The sequence below is a fragment of the Protopterus annectens genome, chromosome 4.part1 (assembly GCF_019279795.1).
Source record: "Protopterus annectens isolate FY-2018-M chromosome 4.part1, PAN1.0, whole genome shotgun sequence".
Classification (NCBI taxonomy): domain Eukaryota; kingdom Metazoa; phylum Chordata; order Ceratodontiformes; family Protopteridae; genus Protopterus; species Protopterus annectens.
The window spans coordinates 418,707,709-418,721,252 of NC_056734.1; the positions used below are offsets into that span (position 1 = coordinate 418,707,709).

At 41.2% G+C, this 13,544-nt stretch overlaps 1 protein-coding gene across 3 annotated transcripts in view; it reads left to right on the top strand.

Moving 5' to 3' along the window:
- The window catches only part of NCEH1 (neutral cholesterol ester hydrolase 1), a 726,876-nt gene that overhangs the window by 461,978 nt on the left and 251,354 nt on the right, over positions 1 to 13,544 (top strand). For all 3 annotated transcript variants that reach the window (XM_044070229.1, XM_044070231.1, XM_044070230.1), the window contains exon 4: positions 83 to 254. In XM_044070229.1, coding sequence (XP_043926164.1) covers positions 83 to 254 — 172 coding nt within the window. The remainder of the gene's footprint in view (positions 1 to 82; positions 255 to 13,544) is intronic.

The following is a 13,544-nucleotide window of genomic DNA, read 5'->3' on the forward strand; positions in this document are numbered from 1 at the left end:
AACTTACTATGCCTGTATCACTGTGCTATGAAATGTTTAATTCTTCTGATTAATCAGTGTTTTTATTTATTTCTTTTTTTAGATATAGACTTGTGCCAGAAGTTTACTTTCCAGAGCAGATACATGATGTTTTGCAGGTTGCAAAGCACTTCCTGCTTCTTGAAGTTTTGGCAAAGTATTCAGTAGATCCCCACCGTGTTGCAATATCTGGAGACAGTGCAGGAGGAAATCTGGCTGCTGCTGTGAGCCAGCAGGTAAGAGATCATTTTTACTTAAATGGCATTAGCTTGGCATGTCTTCACAATGTGTCATTTAGTTAGACGGGAAATAATATTTATTATTCCTTGTTAGAGATCCATTTAATTTTGGACTTTTTCCTGACTGTACAGAAAACCTACCATCTGCAGGTAAAACATTGGCTCTTGATGTTGAAAATCTCTACATAGCTAATGTCAATTGCAAGGACCAAGGTAGGTAACTACTGCCTGACAGTTTCTGTGGGAAAAAAAATCAGCTGTTGCTGTGATCTAGCATTCCACCCTACTATGCTTCTTGATATCCCCTTTCACATTTCTTTGCCTGTATTCTGTTATTTATGTGGGATGATAATTCTGAACAGTTTTCATCTTTCGTTTGTACTTGGCAACAGAAAGATAAAGAAAGAGATGGAGAAACTGAAGATTCTGATGAGAAGGGTATCACATAGGCAGTAGAAGAGCCTAATAGAGATTCTTCATCAATCCATTTCCCGTTTTCTACATGGGGTTGGGATGTTGGCAACTGCTGCCACCTTTCCCAATTTCTTGCCACTTTTTTACCTTTTTCAGTGGTCATGCCTGCCTTATTATCATTATCTTCTTTCACACAATCCGTCAATTTCCTTGCTGGAAGCCCACATTTCCTCAACAACTTATCTATCCAAATATATATAATCTACTATAGATTACCTCACAATAAGTAAGTCTGAACCTGGTTTTAAAAAAAGTGGCTTTTTTATTTGGATCAAAAACATGCATTTTCCAGTAAATTATAATATTAATAGATTTCAGATGTTCTGGTCCCAGGTTATATTTTGTTGACAGAGTGAATTTCTTCTACTCCATTTCAGAACTATTTTTTTTCCTTTGAATGCTGAGCATTTATCCAGAGTTTAATCATATTTCTGTCAAAAACCTGTTGACAATTTAGACTTGCTGTCTTCAAGAATCCTAACTAAATTTTCAATATGGCTCTGATAATTTACTTTTTTTTTTTTTTTTTTTTTTTTAAGTGAAGACAAGGTTAAAACTAACTTCTGTCAGAAACTAACACAACACATGTTAATGTATAACGTTGCCCACTGTCACAGCAGCAGTAGGCATGCTTAAATGTTTTCCAGCCTAAATTATAATTTGATGATGGATGTGAAATGGACAAAATTAAGACATCTCAAAAATGCTACTTATAATTAAAAAGTTTTGCAAATCAACAAAAATGTGTCTAACAAAAGAGTGCTTCTACAGCAGGCAGCAGTCTTGCTGAAATCTTTTTCAGATTCTTATCTTTTCTATAGCTCCTGGAGGTTGTCAGAGGAAAGTGCTACACTTAACTTTTTTTCTCCTACAGTATCAATTAACAGATTTGTCTGAATTCACTGGCACTTAACAGTTCAGAACTTGGGTTTAGCAATACAACATCTGCAGCGGACTTATATCTAGGTGTGAATCAGAAAATGTGTTTTCACCTGGTTGCACATAACCTTTCACATTGTATAAAGCAGTGGTGCACAATGTCCGGCCCTGGGGACAGATTCTGCCGTCGATGCAACACCATCTGGCCCCTAGAGATTAACCAAAAATTAAAAAAAAAAAATGAAAAAATGCTATGCTTTACTCCAGTCACGCAGACTTTTCAGCACATGATTACTTACCTAATTGACTGCTGTTGCGCAGAGCTCTAATTTTAGCTGCGGATGTAACTATTTGTTGTTTATAACTTGTAGTCTGTAAACAGTAGTAACTTTCTGCAGGAGTTTGTAATAAGTCATGGCTGCAAGTCAGAATAAAGTAAACACAAAGTTGATGTAGAAAACGGGCAATTTCCTGACTTCTGTCTTAAGTAAAAATGCCATTACCTGTACCTATTGTTAACTCGTAATGACTTACTATGTTTTGAGGTGGCTCGCAGATGCATTAAGAATTTGTGTAGTGGCTCTCCCCACAAAAAGGTTGTGCACCACTAGCATACAGTGTAGTGTGAGGACTTTAATCCCTGTTCCCCTTTATTGCATATTTAGAGTGGTCAGTCTTCTCTCAAAATTGTGAAAAAAGATAACACCCCCCCCCCCTTGAAAAATGACCCAAAACTTGATGCACAGTAAATTATACATGTTATGAAATTACCAAGACAAACCCTGAATCTTGAAATTAAAATAAAACCTGAGTAGAAAAGCTATAACCCCCCAAGCACCTCCCACTGTGGAAACTTTATTCCCACTACCTTTTCAGAATATTTATTGAGATATTCTGGGATTGCAGGTTATACTGGGAAGACATGAAAATGCATCCCACCAGTTCACAAAATGTTACACATTAATCCAAGAACAGTGTAGTTTAGAAGTGTAAAGAACAGACTGTGATGTTGTGGACTAAATGTGTAAATACTCTATAACTGTCTCTTTTTAGATAAGACCACATTGGCAACAATGCTGGTAAACAAGACTAGTACACCAGTAAGAGAAAAGGTATCCACTAAAAAGAAAAGTAAACTTCAAAGGAAATAAGTACTGCCTTGGAAAATAAGTAAACAATAAAAGATTCTGGACTTGCATTTTAAAATAAGCTCAAAACAAATACAAAATTTGTAGAGAGTGTGACTCTTGAGGTACAGAATGGAGAATAACTGTGGAAGTTTGCATCTCACCATTGTGCCCCAGATGTAGCAACTGTGAACTTTGTCAATCAAGTAAATAAACTCTATAAAGAAGCAAGCATAGAAACATGATATTCAAACATACGTAATACAAAGTCTGCCTAACCCTTTTTTCCAGGTTGAGGGAATTACCAGCAGGTAAGCTCCTGGTTAAGCCCTCTGGCTGTAGGATTAGTCCAACTCCTCTTCCTTGCATTTAACCCCTCCCTCAAGGAAGGTGTAACTTAATCCATCATACATCACTTCCTGTCAGTATCCCATCTCATCCCAGCAGCTCGTACTCCCACATGCTACTTAACTTTCATCTTGGCTTCCATTATAGAATAGTGCTCATCTACTCTTTCACACTACTATATCCTCAGGTATACCTAACTAGTCTTTATCCCCATGCTATTTTTTTACTCATCCCTTTCGTACCTCAACCCCAGTACAAGCAGACAGTCAGCAACCCTCCTTCCCTTAAGATAGGACTAGTTTTGTCTCTAACAGTCCACATAACTGATACACAGCCTTTCCTGTCAGTCTGAGGTTATCCACTTATGGTAATGACATTCATTTAGTCCTTTTACCTTATCTGTAATAATTACAGAAATACCACTTCCACCTTAAAAAGCACTTTCTGTAAAACTTGGGTATGGGTAACTGAGCAACCATAATACTATAACCTCAGAAAAAAGAAAGGGATGTTTAAAATTTGCAGCTGTTACTATGCAGAGCCTCTTAAGTAGCTAATTTTGTTTCAACATAGACACATTTATCTGGTTTAAACCTGGTCATTTTACTGTCTTCTGCTTTAGTTGAGTGCTTTTTTTCAGTAGATGTAGACCTGATAAGAGAACACGTGAGGGAGTCGTCCTTCACATAGTCACCTAGGACTCAAAGTAGGCATACTTTATATGCCTCCTCTCCTCAGTAAAAATCATAGAGAGCATGTTACAGAATGTCTCTCTAATGATCTGATTTCAGTATGTGTTAGTGCATAGAAATGCACACATCATTAAGCACCTGCTTTCTAAAACATGGACCACATTGGACTGTTTTATCTATACACACTGTCCTTGATTTGATTGTGATCATCTTGCTTACTGAGCCAACACCTCCAGTCTTTCATGAAGATCGCTGTCTGGTCAATGTCAGCTTTACTGACAAAAAAGACTAAACTTTCTGGACTGGTAGAATCAGTCAGTCCTTGTGTTCTACAGGATGCATAAGCTGTTGCTGTGATCTGATTTGGCTATTTACAGACTGGTTCTCGGTCCTCTGAAAATAGTGAGGGCACGTTGTAGCAACATTTCCGAGCATACTGCTGATGTTCACCGTGCATACAGCTGCAGTCATAACAGATGGGTTATCCTGCCGTCAGGCGGGTCCTTGGTCGGCCGAATTCCAAAGTCTAGGTCCGGCGTCGGCTGTCGTTGCTTCTTCCCTGACGTCAGTGCGATGGGGTATAAAGGAACCAGCCAACGCCATTTTCTTCTGTCTTTCTTGCCGCGCGGTGCCCAAAGCAGAAGCAGTTCGCAAGTGCCGGTCGGCCAGCTCCTGAAATTACGAAAATTTTGAAACCTAAGTCTTCTTGAAAGCTAAGTACCCCGTTGGGGAAACTTTTCTTGCCTCAGACCGATGTCAGACAAAGTTAATAATTGTATTTCATGTGGGAAGCAAATACCGCATAAGGATTTCCATTCCCTCTGTATACCTTGTTTAGGCCCAGACCACGATGTCTCGGTCTGTCGCTTTTGTGCTACATTCAACAAACGGACCATTAAGTGTCGGGCGGAGTTCGCCCAGCATTATTTTGGAAAAACATTTAACTATATTATGTCGTCGGATACTCCGGTTCTCAGCGAGGCGCCTACGCAGCCCCTGACTACCGACGACACTTCATTGGCGGTGTCTCCTGTGCCCGAGGTCGCAGGGTCCTCGGCCCACACCCCGACTACAGATACCGAAGCCACTCTTGGCGTTGAACCTCAAAATGTGGACAGGTCTACATCCACTTAAGGTGTCTTCAGACCTTCCTCTTCTTTTTCCATCAAGGCTTTCACCAAGTCTAAAGCAGCCATGCATTCTAAGAGACGAGCTGCACAGGGCCCATCTCCAGGCCCCATGCCTAAAAAACAGATGCTTAAAATGGCTGAGGATTTAATTACTCTTATCAGGGGTTCTCAACCCCCACCGGACAAAAGGCCCAGAGTGGAGGAAGAATCTCCCTCCTCTGATCAGGGCTCCATTATTTCAGAGCACTCTGATGATCAGGAACATTCATACTCCCATTTTGAAGACTCTGATGCAGAGGAGTCCATTCCTTCTGTATCCCCCCCAGAGGATTACTCATTTGGGGAAACTTTGCATACCTTAAGGGAACACTTCCACTGGGAAGGCCAAGATTATTCAGATTCCAAGAAAAGGCTTAGGGAATTTCTCTTGCTACCTCAGCACAGGCCTCTGGCTGTACCTCCTGTCTTGGACATCCTAGATGATGTTTACTCGGAGGCCTGCCTTAACCCAGATTCTCTGCCTCCAGCCCCAGTCAAGCCTGACAGGTACTAGTGGGTTCCTGACTCACACGAATTTCTATACAAAAGCCATGCTGCTGACCCAGAAACCATCTCACAGGGCCCCAAGGGAATTAAGGCCTCCACTGCTAAAAGTCCATTACCTTCAGAGAGAGATTCCAGATCCTTAGAAAGATGGGGAAAAAAAGGTATATACCTCGGCTACCTTAACCATGAGGGCCTTAAACTGTTAGTTCCATATGCTAAAATACCAACAGTTTTTGTTATCACAATTGAAAAGTAAAATGTCACAACCTGAACAACCAGACTTGAAGGAGTTGCAGGATTTGATGCATAGTGCAGAACAAGTCGGGTACGCATACCTTACATTGTGGTTTTGATGCTCTAGAGGCCTCATGTAGAGCTGCTGTTACAGGATCAGTCATACGTAGACATGCCTGGCTCAAGGAACAAACCTTGCCTGATCATGTCAAAGCTAAATTACTAGATGCCCCTCTACAAAAGGATGTATTATTTGGTGCTAATGCTGAGGAGGTATTAAGGAAAATGGAGGAAAAGGCTAAATCAATGCAAACTGTGAAAGATTTTCTACAGGTACAACCCCCACATTTCAGTAGAAATTGGCCTTCCAAAAATTGGTCCTTTCCAGCCATGGACAGACCCCATACAGGTAGATACAGGCACCCGAGGGGCAGAGGACAATCCCAAGGATCGTTTAGAGGCAGACAATGGCAAGCTCCTACACAAAGAGGTGGTGAGAATAACTCACAATCATTCAGAAAGCAAACCCAATGACTTTCCCCTTTGCATGCCAAGCAAGACTCAAATGGCAGCCCCCTTAGGAGGAAAACTGGCATTATTTTCAAAAAATTGGCATATTGTCACCAAAGACAAATGGATCCTGGACATTATAAACAGAGGCTACAGATTCCATTTTCACACCCTTCCAAAAATGAGAGGCATGCCAAACCTGCCACACAATCAAAGGGCAGAGGCACAAAGACAAATTACAGATCTCATAGACATGAAAGCTATTCAGGAGGTACCTACGCACGAACAAGGTCAAGGTTTTTATTCCAGACTATTCCTGGTACCAAGGAAGGGAAAAGATTGGAGACCTATTTTGGACCTATCCATCCTAAACACATTTCTACTGCACCAAAATTCAAGATGCTCACTCTACAGCAGCTTCTTCCCATGCTGGGCAAGGAGTCTTGGCTGGTAACATTGAACCTCAAGGAGGCATACCTGCATGTCCCAATCAGACAAAATTGCAGAAGATACCTCCGATTTCTTGCAGGTTCAACCCATTATCAATTCTCTGCATTGCCCTTTGGCTTATCTACTGCGCCCAGAGTATTCACGAAATGCCTGGCATCAGTAACTGCCTACTGCAGACTTCAAGGGATACAAATATACCCCTATTTGGACGACTGCCTGATCCAAGTGGACAGCAAGCACATTCTTCTGAAACATCTGGCTTATGTAATAATGTTGTTGAACTCTCTGGGATACACAGTCAACCAAAAGAAATCAAGGCTAATACCCTCTCGGAAGATAATTTTCCTGGGTGCCAACTTGGACACAAACACCCAGATGGCCTACCTCACGCCAGAGAAGCAGGGGCAACTAACTCAATACTTCAGAGCACTAGCAAATTGCACCAGGCTGACTGCAAGGAAAATCCTGCAGGCTCTGGGATTCATGGCATCTTGCATCTTACTAATCCCATGTGCAAAGCTGCATATGAGGAAACTTCAATGGTACCTGAAAAACCTATGGTCTCAACACAGCCACAGTTTGGAAACAATAATACCACTAATTCCATGTCTATAAAAGGAATTTCTGTGGTGGGCTCAAGCATGCCAAACAAACACAGGTCTTCCATTCAGCAAGCCTCAAGCAAATCAAGTCATCACAACAGACTCCTCAGACTACGCCTGGGGGGGCGCACATGACAGATCGGTGCATTCAGGGCAAATGGTCCCAAAAAGAAAAGCACCTTCACATCAATCAAAAGGAAATGCAAGCAGAAATAAATGCTATTATAGCTTTCAAAGACCTTCTGCAACCAGGTCAACTATGGATAAGAACGGACAACACCACAGTTATGTGGTACATAAACAAGCAGGGAGGAACACATTCATACCTCCTATGCAGACTGGCCATGTCACTTTGGAACATGGCCATGGACTTACAAATAGAACTACAAGCACAGTACTTGCCAGGCAAGGAAAACACGCTGGCAGACAACCTAAGCAGAAATATGACAGATCCACATGAATGGAAGTTGCATCCAAAAGTTTTTACAGAAATAATCCAAGCATGGGGAAGGCCAGACATAGATCTCTTTGCCTCCCACAAAAATCACCAATTGACAAAATTCTGCTCAAGGATTTTCCATCCAAAGGCCTGGAGAGTGGACGCTCTCTTTCAGTTGGACATCAATGACAGTTTATGCCTTCCCACCTCTTCCTCTGCTGCCCAAAGTTCTATTGAAAACCAGAGCAGACAGACCAAAGATGATTCTCATTGCTCCAGACTGGCCAAGACAACACTGGTACCCACTCCTGAGGAGCCTGACGCATTCCCCACCATGGACCCTGCCTCTAATGCCTCTTCTCCTGACTCAGCACAGCTTCAAAACTCTTCACAGCCAGCTAAAAACACTCAATCTAGCCGCATGGAAGATTCCTTAGCATCACAACAGACCCTATTCTCCAAGGAGGTGCAGGATGTCATTTTGGAGGCCAGAAGGCCGTCAACTAGAAAAGCTTACTCCGCAAAATGGAAACGGTTTTGTGTCTGGAATGAGAAAAAGGGCCAGGATCCTGGAAAACTGAATTTACCTCATATACTACAGTATCTAGCTGAGCTGCTAAGCAGTGGACTTTCATTCTCCTCCATCAAAATCCATGCCTCAGCCATTTCTGCAGAATACAACACTGATACACCCTTATTCTCTCACCCTCTCTTAAGACAGTTCCTCAGAGGAGCTAAGAATCTAAGACCCCCAAGGAAACAACCAGTACCTGCTTGGGATCTCAATTTCATTTTGGAAAAACTGACCTTGCTTCCCTTTGAGCCAACTGCCTCATCAGATTTGCAATATTTGTCCTGGAAAACAGCTTTCCTTCTGGATACTACCTCAGCTCGTAGAGTTTCAGAACTACAAGCTCTCATGGCTGTGCAGCCTTTTTATCATCTTCCATCAGGACAGAGTTTCCTTACGAACCAACCCGTCCTTTATGCCTAAAGTGGTATCCAGGGTAGCTTTGAATCAGGCCATACACTTACCAACCTTTTATCCTGATCCTCAAAACAAAGGGGAGAGATTACTACATTCCTTGGACATCCACAGACAACTGCATTATTATTTGGACAGAACAAAGCCTTTCAGAAAATCAGAACAGCTCTTTGTGTCCTATGCTGTAGGAGCTCAAGGAAAGCCAATTTCCAAACAGCCAATCTCAAAATGGATAGCCCACTGCATACGCTTTTGTTATTCTTTTCATGGCAAAACTGTACCTACAGGCATCAGATCTCACTCCACAAGGGCCACAGCTACCTCTGCAGCTTTCCTCAGAGGAGTCCCTACCAAAGATATTTTGGAAGCAGCCACTTGGAGTTCTGTGCATACCTTCTCAAAGCACTACCACCTACCATTATACTCCAGAACTAGAGCAGGCTTTGCCACTGCAGTCTTGCAGGGCATCCTGGTTCCTCCTAGTGCCTACCACCCCTTTCTTAGCTTTGGGATTCTACCCATCTGTTATGACTGCAGCTGTATGCACAATGAACATAGTACAGTTTTGTACCTACCATAAATGTAGATGTTCGAGTGCTAATACAGCTGCAGTCCAGGTTTCCCTCCCTCCTTCCCCCTCTTGGGACAGGCCTATTGGCTAACACCTCCTCATACAACCTGATTGGGGTATTCATTTATGGTGTATTTGCTTGCAACTACTGTATTTTGATCATATTGTATTGCCTTATTACACAAATTTATGTATTGCCTTCCTTCTGGGGACACCTGACATCTGGGGCAAGAAAAACTGAAGAAAATGGCGTCGGCTGGTTCTTTTATACCCCTGTCGCACTGACGTCAGGGAAGAAGTGACAACAACCGATGCCGGACCTAGACTTTGGAATTCGGCCGACCGGGGACCTGCCTGATGGCAAGGAGAACCCATCTGTTATGACTGCAGCTGTATTAGCACTCTAACATCTACATTTATGGTAGGTACAAAACTGTACTTTTTATAAACCCTAGCAATTGATATTAGCCAGTTTCCTCTGGAGGTCTACTTCATGCTGATGTATTGCATCTAATGGTTGGTGATAAGTGTCCAGTGTACATAGTACATGCCTATTCTGACTTTGAAGATAACATTCATCAACTCACCCAGATTCTCTGGATCCTAACGCATATACTCAGTAGCTCAGACCCAAATAAAGAATATGTCCAGGCTCTATTTCGCTCCTGTTAGTGCAGAAGTCACCAGGAATCTGCTGAGGTACATACTTAACCTGTGACTCTCTCTCTGGATGTTAGTCCAAAGTTTTTAAAGTATGATACATTTATACTCCTTTCTCACAAATAAACCTATTCCTGGCCACCAGCAGTGTTTCTATTCTTTGGAAATGTACAGTACTTCTCATTCCTAAGTTATAATGTACTACCAGTATTAAGTAAACAGTTGAGAAGATTCTTTCTTCAATTCTGTAACTACTTCAATGTGCACAGGCATTTTAACCACTTTCAGTGTAATTTCACACAAGAATACAGCACCCTTTTCACACTTCTCTCTTGCCAACTCTGTATACTCCTCTATGAAGGAAGGAGCATTTTTTGTGCATCTTTACAATCTTGTCCCATTCTGTTGTAATGCAGGAATGCATCCCGTGTTCTTCAGTTGGTGATCCTGTCTTACATTGGTTCTCTAGGTACTTTGACAATCATGCAACCAAAGACTACATTAACAAAGCACTGTCCATCTCTTCAGAATTACTTGGAGAGGTACCACAAAAGTATATTCTTTTTCTGCAGATGACATTATCATCACCAATTATATCTACAGTCTATTAAAGTCTATCTTCAGGATTACCTTTGTTCTGTCTGACTTTGGTCTGAACACCTAACCTTGAATGTAAACGAGATCCAGTGGACAAAAAGCCAGAACCTGCCAAGCACCACCCGGCTGGAGCAGCATTGCCTCTGTGGTGCTACTCTGGAGATGGCTTAGGCTGGTAAATATTTGGGAGTGCCTTTTTAAAACAAAATCACATTTTCCATTCAGTAAACATGATCATATGCAACATTATCAAGAAAGAATTTAAGCAATTATTTATGTTGAGCCTGAGAACAATGAAAAGGAGCTAGGTATAGTCTTTATAGAATCAAACCTTGTAACACACACTTGCAAATATAACACTGTAGTCCGTAGTGGTGCTAAATTTTTCTAGCTCCATTTTTGTAATACAGCCTTGCTGACTTTAAATTACACCACCATTATACGCTTTAACGTACAGAACAAAGAAGCTTACATCATCTCTCTCCATGTAATTGTTATATTGTTGGCACAGTCATTTAAAGAACATCTAAATGAGACAGATACTTTCTATTTAAATTGATTTTAAACACGTCTTTGCAAATATTAGCATCATAACAAATACAAATATCTATCTTTTCCCTACAGTACAAATCACCCAGCTCTCATCTTTCCATTTTCAGTTCTTTTATCTTGTACAACTTAAGACTATATCTTTACCAGCCAAAATGTCTACTAAATAACCACCTTGATTAATACTAATAAATGGAAAAATCTTATAAAGGAATCCTCTTTTTGATACACATTTAAATCCAGTTGGCATGCTGCTGAAGGAAAAGTAAGCTCCCCCACCTTAAAACTAGATTGTTACCCTCTAGTAGTAATGGAAACATTTAAGCAATTGTGTATGGCCTTTTTACAACCTTCCCAAATAACCCTTTATCATTTTACAGGTAAACTAATACTAGATTTTTTGACAACTGCTTGCTGAAGCTTCACACACTAGTCTTCCCAGTTGTTTTTACATGTAAACTAAATCACCTCATCACTTTTCGGCTTGTAATTGAGCCCAACAACTGACTGACTTTGTAAGCAGTTTAGTCTTGCTTTTCACGCACATGCAAATATTTATTAAATCGCTTTCCAGTAGCTCTGTAATGCCAAGCTCCATTTAGAAGAAGCACATAACCATTGTTACCTAGTTATTATAAATATGTAATCAGTTTGACTGCATGCCTTATGGACTTTCTGTCCAGTTAAACCATAGTTACCACTAAAGGAGTGTATTACATCCAGACTTCCTTCAGGTACCCATCAGATTCACTCATCAGCATAGGTTCATGGGTGTATACTAGGCTAATGACCACTAAGGCCCTTAGCCTAGCAGTGCAACCCAAATGTGACCCACAAATTTGATGTATGTAGGGGTGATTTGACTGCCTCTGCCCATCAGAGATGTAGGCACCAGACCAGGGGGCGATTTTCTGATTACCCATCCATTGTTCCAAGTTGTGCTTAAAATTGAGTTAAGGAAAAACTCTGCTTCATGTGGGTAGGGAGCCTGTTCTAAAAAAATGGGAATTCTCTGAGAACTATATATGTTTTCTTGCACAAGCAAAATGTAGATTTTAATCTAGCAGTTCTAATACTGTTTAGTTGACGTGTAGAAGGTTCACCAAAACAAGATCCAGGGATCCTTTGTATGCCAGGCAAAGATAACCTCTGAGGTGTGTATGATACCAAGAAAGAGAATGGGCTTTGAGGCCCTCTGCATACAACATTGTGTTTATTCCCTGTGTCCTTTTTGTAAGGAAACTTTGGACATTCCAGTGGTTGCATGGGTCTGTTTAGGAACATACTGAAAAGGGGGGGGGGCATCGTACTCTATGCTGGGTCTGCTGAGGGCTGAGCACAGTGGTATGATGACCTCTCTGCACCTAGATGCCATGCCCTCATTTATAAGTTGAGCAACACAGAAGGATTTTCTTACTACCTTTGACGTATGTTGGTCAAAGGCTGTTACTATCTATATCAGTTGCAAGATCCCTGACTAATGAATTAACTTTTCATAATGTTTTATTGATAATATAGTTACCCAGGGTGGCAGAGTTACAAAAAGGTAATATAATGCATTTATTGGTATTGAGTTTTAAGCCAAGGCTTTGGCATCAAACGTTGGTCTGTGTTAGATGTTCTTGAAGGGTGTTCTTGTCTTTGAGGGGAGTCGGTGACTGCTCCCAGTTTGCAATTATCTAGGTACTTGGTTAGCCAGAGGCCTTTGACATTGATGTGTACTTTTCAGGTGTCAAAGCCAAGGAGGAGTGAGCCTAGCACATAGCTCTGGGTGACTCCACTGGTGACCAGCCACTTAGTTGAGGTAGTCTTAATGATTCTAACCTCCTGGGTCCTGTTAGCAAGACATGTAGCTATCCAGCATGTTCTAAATCAGGAGTGTCCAGCCCGCGGGCCGCATGCGGCCCGCGACCCTTAAATTTAAATTTAATTTTAATTTAACTTTTTTTCCGTGTGTTTACACGTTCGCGTACTTTTGCTGTTCTGCGCATGCGCCAACTTTCGTTTTTTCATACCAGCGTCATTCCGCTGGTATGCGCATGCGCGAAAACCCCGTTCGGTCGTTTTTTAATAGTTCTGGTAAAGCTGAAGGAAGGAGCGAGATCGTGGAGAGAGGATTTATTTTATTTCGGAGTACACACTGACTACAGTTACACTACAAAAGGTAAGGTAAGTAATTTTGTGAGTTTAAAGTGGACAGATTATTTTTTTTTTAACTACTAGTTATATACTGTCATTCCTGTGATTTCCTTTCTGCAACATGTTGAAATAAGCATGCCTTGCACATATGCATTCTATTATTACTTGGATGTTCCAAATTAAATCTGGATTTTCTTCAGAAACTTTTTTAACAAAAAATATTTATAGAGAGCGAATAATGGCAGTAGATCTGCCCATTTAATTTACATTACAGTGAAGGATCCTTCAAGTTTCTCTTGCATCCAAAATTAAATTAAAATAGGCTTACAAGCAAACTAGGCAGCCGTGTGAAAGA